We start from the raw sequence: 7,921 nt of genomic DNA, 5'->3' as shown, positions 1-7,921 counted from the left end.
AAGTCTGCTATGAATGGTAGAACAGGAAGATGGAAGGAACCTAGAATGTTGACACCATTGGGCCACCTTATCAGTCCTGAGCTAGTTACCTCCCACTTTTCACAAGAGAAAAAAAAAAAACCCTAAGCTATTTAAGCTCCGGTTTATTTACATATCAGCCTCATCCTGATACATCAAGCTTCAGACAAATGAGTAAAAGATAAGTGGTGTTCTGAAGGGACCTAGGAGCCAGAAATGGGCTTCGCTCCACCAAAAGCATAGTATGACCAACTGTTAGATCCCTCTTCTGTGTGAATACACATTCTTGCCAATGAAAGAAAACACCTGAGGTTGTTATCAACTAATCAATCACACCTTAGTATGAAATAGAGACCATTCATTCAACATACTAAGAGAATGAATTCTGATGGAAGGATAAGCAAGCCTGAAGCATTCTGAGGAGCAAGGATTGGATGGGGTGGCAGGGAGATTTGGGACATCATGAGTACTCTGGGAACCGAGAGAAGAGAGGCCATTCTGAAAAAAGAAAGATGCAAAGAATGGCAAGGTATCCTGGCGCCAGCTTTAACTTCCAACGTTAGCTAGTTTTAATTAAATCACTGCTTTACTGGGGAAGTTATTTTTCAAAAAACCAGTGGGTTGATTTAAAAAAAAAAAAAGGATAGGCATAATAGATTTGGGAGCCTATTTAAAAAGAAAGAAGCAGAAAAAAACTACTTACTCCACTTCAGAACATTTTGACATGTGCCAGTATGAAGGACTAAGTTTGCCTTCATGGTCCCTGATGGCAGCTGCTTAATCCTGTATATACTTCCCTCTTCCTACAGTTTTCCCTACAAAAGAACTGTTCCTGGGGGAATTGCAAGGTGGAGTACATGACACAGTATCGTCAAAGCCAGGAAATGACTTTGAATGGGCCTCTGGCAATAGGCCAATGAGTTTTGATCTCATCTTCCATCTTAAGAGCAAAGGCTTATTAATATTAGTTTATGGGAAATAGGCAATTATACAAAATACAGGATTGGAACCAAAATATGTTTTCAAAATGTGAGTTTTTGACACTTGGAGGATTTCATTCCAAACTCTCAATTATATAATTACAAAAAAAATCCATGTTTTAGGGAAACATACTTAACTTAAAATTCATGTCACTCATCACAAAGTTAGACAGTCAAGTATATAGAAGGGAAACAAAACAGAAGCAGTATTTACAATTTTAGACTACATGAGATATTGTGAAGAATCTTTTGTTAATAAGCAACACAATACATACTTTTACACACTACACTTCAAAAATGATGCATCTGTGAACAGCATGATAAAGGTCATAGTGTTGAAGACTTTAAATTCAAGGTTGGCAGAGTTGAAGACTAAATTCAAGGTCAAAGTCATACTGATAGACTTTAAATTCAAGGTTGTTGTGATGAAAACTCTAAATTTAAGGACAGATTGTCTAAGAAAGGACAACTAGCATTCAAGCTATTTAGTCAATTAGTTCCCTGTGAGTACAAAATATATAGGACTCACTCAATGGATTAGCCTAATTAAAAATTCTGTTCATTTCTAAATAACTTAAAAGTCTTTTCACAGAATCATTCAGTCACACAGTTTCTCTCTATCCTTGTGTAGGTATTTCTGCTTCATTTAAAATCCTTATTCTACTCCCTCCCATTTCCACATTTTTATAAGTATAAAATATCTTTAAACCAAAAAAAGTCTGTTCCTTAGCTAGAGAACTATTCTCCCACTGACTTCTAGAAGAGGAAAAAAGATTCCCATTTCCTCCTCTACCTCAGAAACACTAAGCAAACTCAAACAATCCAGTTCCTAAAGTAGTGTCATATAGAACCCAGGTCCTGGCACAATATTTCATGCTAGTTTTCCTGCTATAAGCTGAGAACAATTTAGTTATTTACATTACTGAGAAATCTATTTAACAGGCTGATTCACCCCAGGGCTTCCATCAGCAGAGGCTTGCTAAAAAAGGCGAGAGCAGCGGCGTCTTCGAATGGGAACATCGAAGACTCTCCTCCGTCTCTCCTCCTCCTCATCTTCATCAGATTCATCCATATCTGCCGAATCATCATCATCGTCTTCCTCCTCCTCCTCCTCTTCTTCCTCTTCCATCTCTTCATATTCATCAGGACCCATTTCCTTGAACGAGAAAACAATCTTTTGATAAGAACTTCCATCAGTTTTTTTACTCTTATTTAATATAAATTCTCATTTACCTAGAATCTAAACAACTGGGCATGCCAAATATGAATTTTATAGACTTCTCAGAGAATGTTTATAGATTTTTAAAATAGAATTTTATAGCCTTTCATACATTTTCACAATGCACATGCTGGTGCAAATTCTAGAGTATATATTCTATCACAAGTTTTAAAAATGCTCAATGTGGTTTTAATGGTAAATATATTTCATCAATATAGTACTTATTTTTTACATGGTGGTTGGTAATTCACACAATGTAGCAAAGAGATCACTCCTAACAACCCAAGATAAAATTTTACTGAACTTATTAGTGTATTGAGTAACAATTCTTTATTAACCTACATGCTTACAGAAAAGAGGGTCTGAAAATATTACTATGGTATGACCTCTACTGGTAAGTTTTATGTACTGTCAACAGGAGGTCTAAGAGATTTCTATTGAGCTCCTAGTATAAAGACAATCGGCATCGGTAACCTCTGCTTTTAAATTAATTTGTTGAAGGCTCTCGGAATAAGGCAGTAGTGATGTTGAACATCCAATATCTGAACATCTCTTGGGAACTTCAGTTCCTTTTACGCAGTGTCTCTAATTGAGTCTTGACCCATTCTGCTGTTGGTTTTCTCTCTCATACATTTGAAGACTCAGTGAGAGGATCTACTGTATTGGACAGAATTCTGAACGGCAAGGAGGACCTAGCGGTAATGTGGCAAGTATTGGGAAACTTGGGATGTGATGGCAGCAAAAGTCCTTCCACCAAGGCTTTTATGGCATTGCATATGCAGCATCCCACTACCCCGTGATTGAGTCGCTAACCACTCTCCCCTGTTCACTGCCCTCCAGCTACACTGGCCTCCGTGCAGTTCTTCAGACATACCAAGCACATTAGTGCTTCAGCACCTCTGTACTTGCTGTTCTTCTGCTTGGAACACCCTTCAACCACACACCCACCCAGCTCCCTCTACTTCTTTCAAGTCTGAACTCGAATGTCACCAAGGCCTTCCCTGACACATCTTTATATCAGAACAACCCAACAGTATACTTCTTAGCTCCCTTACTCTGATTTTTCTCCAGAGCACGTATTACTACTTGACGTAAGTGAGGAGTGTGTATTTGCTACACTTTGTCTCTTCCAACTAGAATGTAAATTCCAAGCCAGAGATTTTGTTTTTAATCTCCTCAACTTTCTTCTTTTTTTATTTTTATTGAGGCATAATTGACATACAACATTATATTAGTTTCAGATGTACAACATAATGATTCAATATTTGTATACATTACAAAATGATCCCCACAATAAATCTAGTTAACATCCATCACCTTACATAGTTACAGGGCTTTTTTCTTGTGATGAGAACTTCTAAGATCTACTCTCTTAGCAACTTCCAAATATGCAGTACAGTGTTATTAACCACAGTCGCCATGCTGTACATCACATCCCTGAAGGCAGAGATTTTGATTATATTGTTCACTGCATTTTCCCCAGCACCTAGTAGGTACTCAATAAATATCTGTTGAGCAAGCAAATTAATTAACATGGGGGAAAGGAAATGTCCTTTAGAATGTGTCAAAGGAACTGTCACTTGGGATTTCTTATAACACTAACAACAATCAGAGAAAATATACATAAATATATTTCATTACTTTTCTCTTTTGATTTCTTTAATCTGGGAAATAAAGACTTTAAAATTCAGTAGAAGGTACAAAAGGGGGAGAGGATTAAAGCTTAGGAAATTCTGAAACATTAAATCCAGGTAGTATGATTATTAATTATCTTAAGGAAAAAAAACAGAAAAACTGTTAAAGAAATCAATGTAGCTAAAGAGGGAGACTGCTGATGATCTCAGACAAAAGTGTACCTATACAAACAGTAGATGGAAAGAGGAACACACGGACAAGAATGGAAATAAATAAGCAGTAGGAGCCTCTAAAGTGTCCAAAAACAAACTACCTAGACCAAGAAAAGGCTTAAGACCAAACAGAAAATGTTTTATAGCAACATTCAAAGTATAAGGCAAAAGGAAGTTTTAAGTATGATACTATACGGTTAGTGGACAAATAAGGGGAACAACTCAACTTTCATATCAAGAAAACTAATTTTTAAACAGGAAAGGTACAATACAAATAAACACAATACAAATACAATCCCCACTGCCTCTTTCATGTTGATTAGAATAAGTCCAGAATTCTCATTTCATTTTATCGAGTTCTCATCCTCGAGAAAGAGAAAACATTTTCCACAAGGCAGATCAAGATTTTATATGCTTCTTTGTGGTTGGGAGGAAACTAAAACTCTAAGTAAGAACATAGTTAAGAGAGGGTTGAACATGTAATGAGTTTATTATTGTAATTTGAAATTATAAATTTAAAAATTTAAAACTTTTAAAAAGGAGTAATATTATAAAACTTCTCAGTTTTAATTTTTAACATGATAAATGTCGTGTAACCCATATAAGCAAGAGTTATTTGGAGTCCTCAATAACTTTTAAGAGCTGAAGGGGACCATGAGATGGAAAAGTCTGAGAACTACTGTCCTTAAGTAAAGATCACTCTATCCCCACCCTAACAAACATTAAAAACAAGCCTCAACAGGACCGACTGACCCAATAGTAACTTAACTGCACAAACTACCTGTGCAAACAAATGTTAACACTCTTTACACTTTAGGTCAGGAATATATAGCAACTTTAGGGCAAGGAATATTGCCATAGGTAGAGATTTTACAACAATAAACGAAGCACTTCATTAAAAACATGTAACAATCCTAAACATATTTGCATATAATTAAAATACATGAAGCAAATTAAAAAGAGAATAAAAATTCAGAATTAAAAAAATAGACAAAACTGTAATTATAGTTGGAGATTACAACAATCATCTCTCAGAGAACACACACACATACAAAAGATCAGTAAATATATAGAAGACTTGGAAAATAGTCAACCAATTTGACTTGCCATTTATAGAATTAATATTCCCCCAAATATCAGAAAATACATTCTTTTCAAATACACAAGGATCATTTACCAAGATAGACCATAATGCTGGGCCATAAAACATTTAAAAAGATTGAAATTATACACAGCGAGTTCTCTAACCATAACAAAACTAGAAATCAATAACCAAAAGGTAACTCCAAATGTTTGGAAATTCATACATTTCTAGAAAAGACATAGATCAAAATTAAATTACAAGGGAAATCTGAGAATATTTTGAATTAAATGTTAATGAAAATAATGCATCAAAATTTGCGAAATGTAGCTAAAACAGTGCTTAGAGAGAAGGTCTAAAATCAATAATTTAAACTTCTACCTTAAGAGGTAAAAAAAAAAAAAAAAAAAAAAAAAAAAAGCAAATTAAACCCACAGTAAATGGGAGAGAAATAAAGATAACTCCAGAAATCAATGAAACAGAAAATGAACAAATAGAGAGAAACAGTGAAACCAAAAATTGTTCCTTTAAATAATCAATAAAAGTGACAACCCCCTAGCTAAGATGATGAACAAAAGAGAAGATGTACATTACCAATATTAAGAACAAAACACTACATATAACTATAGCTCTTACAGCCATTAAAAGGATATCAAGGGAATACTGCAAATAACTTTTATGGAAATAAATTCAACATTTAGACCAAATGGACAAATTCCTTGAAAGACACAAAATTACCGAAAGTGAAACACAAAACGGAAAACATGAATATTAAAGAAATAAAATTCATATCTCAAAACGTTCCCACAAAGAGAACTCCAGCCCAAGATGACTTCACTGATAAATTGTACCAAACATTTAAGGATAAGATGATACCAATCTCAAACAGAAATGGGGCTAGTCAAAATGGAAGACTGTTATAGGAAGTAGCAAATTCACAGCATTGGAAATATACCACTGGGAGGGAAGCTAAACTTCACTTCCAAACCCAGGCTGTAGATTCTTTTCACCAGAAATACCACAAATATAATGGCTTAAAGTCTCACCATCATCCTTCTCTTTCCAAACTGGAGTTGGGAATGTATCCACTCTAAGTCAGATTTAATATCATGTCTATCTTCCCAGACTTATATTAGACCCACCCATTGGGGTCATCCCAGGAGCTAGAGGGCTTTTTTTGAACATTTGACACCTATGACTTAATTATATTCTGGGTATACAATTCATATTTTATTCCTATTGTATAACTCAAGTGTCATAATTTTCTTTAATCATTTTATAGCCTGTAAGATTGGGGTTACTGCTTTATCTGTCATCCTAGAAATGAGATTTCAAAAATACAACTAGTTGACTTAGGAAATGATCCCAAAGAGAGACTACTAAAAGTGCAAGTCTACCCATTAAATCTTCTTTGTAATGATTTTATAGGATATTTGTATTATTTTTAAAAATTGGGAGTTTTAGCAAAACCACTGTAAGAAATTGCTTCCCCAGTCTTAATGAAATAAAATAAAGGTGATTCTAACTGGTCTAGTGTGGTGATTCTCATTAGGCAACAAAACTGTTTTTGGAAACTGGAAAAGACACTGAAACTTTGAAACCAATAACTACTTTATATGATACTGTAATGGTGGATACATGTCATTATACATACATTCAGACCCACAGAATATGCAACACCAAGAGTGAACCCTAATGTAAACTATGGACTTTGGGTGATAATGATGTGTCAATGTAGGTTCACCAGCTGTAACAAAGGTACCACTCTGGCGCGAGATATTGATGATGGGAGAGCCTATGCATGAGTTGAAGCAGAGGGTATATGGGAAATCTCTGTACCTTCTGCTCAATTTTGCTGTGAATCTGAAACTGCTCTAAAAAATAAAGTCTATTTAAAACAAGCAAATAAAAATAACAACAAAAACATAACAGTAGAGTTACTCTGATTGAAGACTCTGGAACCTAGTTTACTTACTGTCCACCCCCCCCCAACATATTCACACATCTCCCCCTCCCCCAAAAGATATTTCCCTCAAAATCTCTAGGGTTCTCTGAAATACCATGTACAAACTATCTGCCGGGGTAATCAACAAAGACCCTCTGTGGAGTTCATTCTACAAAGTCATGTAAAATCAGCACCAGAGGAAAATTTAACCTACCAATCGAGCTATAGACACCCTGAATGTCGGACATGCCATATGGAATCGGGGAATGGCAACATTAAAGATCTTGTCTTTAAAGTAAAGGAAATGGAAGGTATAATATCCTTCCATATAGCCTGATGTTGTAGAGAATGTGGTACAACTTGTGTATTCATATACCCGGCCTGGGCTGATGATTGGAAATTCACCTGCAGAGAAAACAGTAACAATAAATTAAAGTATAATATTTAGTTCTTCATTATAGCAAACACGATATGTCCTCTTTAAACTATATTAAAGAAAATGCATAATTAGAAAAAATCTAAAAGGAAATATAACAAAATATTAATATTTGGGGATGGGATTATGAGTATTTTGACATTTTTTTGTACTCTCCTAATTCCCGATAGTGTGTTGGGGGGTGGGGAGGGGTGATATCCAGTAGAATGAAAATTTAAAAAGGAGAGGGGGGCTTCCCTGGTGGTGCAGTGGTTAAGAATCTGCCTGCCAATGCAGGGGACATGGGTTCAAGCCCTGGTTTGGGAAGATCCCACATGCCGTGCAGCAACTAAGCCCATGCGCCACAACTACTGAGCCTGTGTTCTAGAGCCCGCAAGCCACAAATACTGAGCCTG

General features: G+C 35.5%; 1 protein-coding gene across 1 annotated transcript in view; it reads right to left on the bottom strand.

Annotated features, from left to right (window-relative positions):
- Nucleotides 1-128: 128 nt before the first annotated feature.
- Nucleotides 129-7,921, bottom strand: part of FBXO3 (F-box protein 3) — a 33,440-nt gene continuing 25,647 nt past the window's right edge. Inside the window, exons 10-11 of the mRNA XM_059068116.2 lie at nucleotides 7,305-7,495; nucleotides 129-2,154 (exon numbers count right to left, since the gene is read on the bottom strand). Coding sequence (XP_058924099.1) covers nucleotides 1,978-2,154; nucleotides 7,305-7,495 — 368 coding nt within the window. The 3' untranslated portion in view covers nucleotides 129-1,977. The remainder of the gene's footprint in view (nucleotides 2,155-7,304; nucleotides 7,496-7,921) is intronic.

This window comes from Kogia breviceps, chromosome 7 (assembly GCF_026419965.1).
Source record: "Kogia breviceps isolate mKogBre1 chromosome 7, mKogBre1 haplotype 1, whole genome shotgun sequence".
NCBI lineage: Eukaryota > Metazoa > Chordata > Mammalia > Artiodactyla > Physeteridae > Kogia > Kogia breviceps.
The sequence above is the reverse complement of the archived record's forward strand: the minus strand, read 5'-3'. Positions and strand labels throughout refer to the sequence as shown.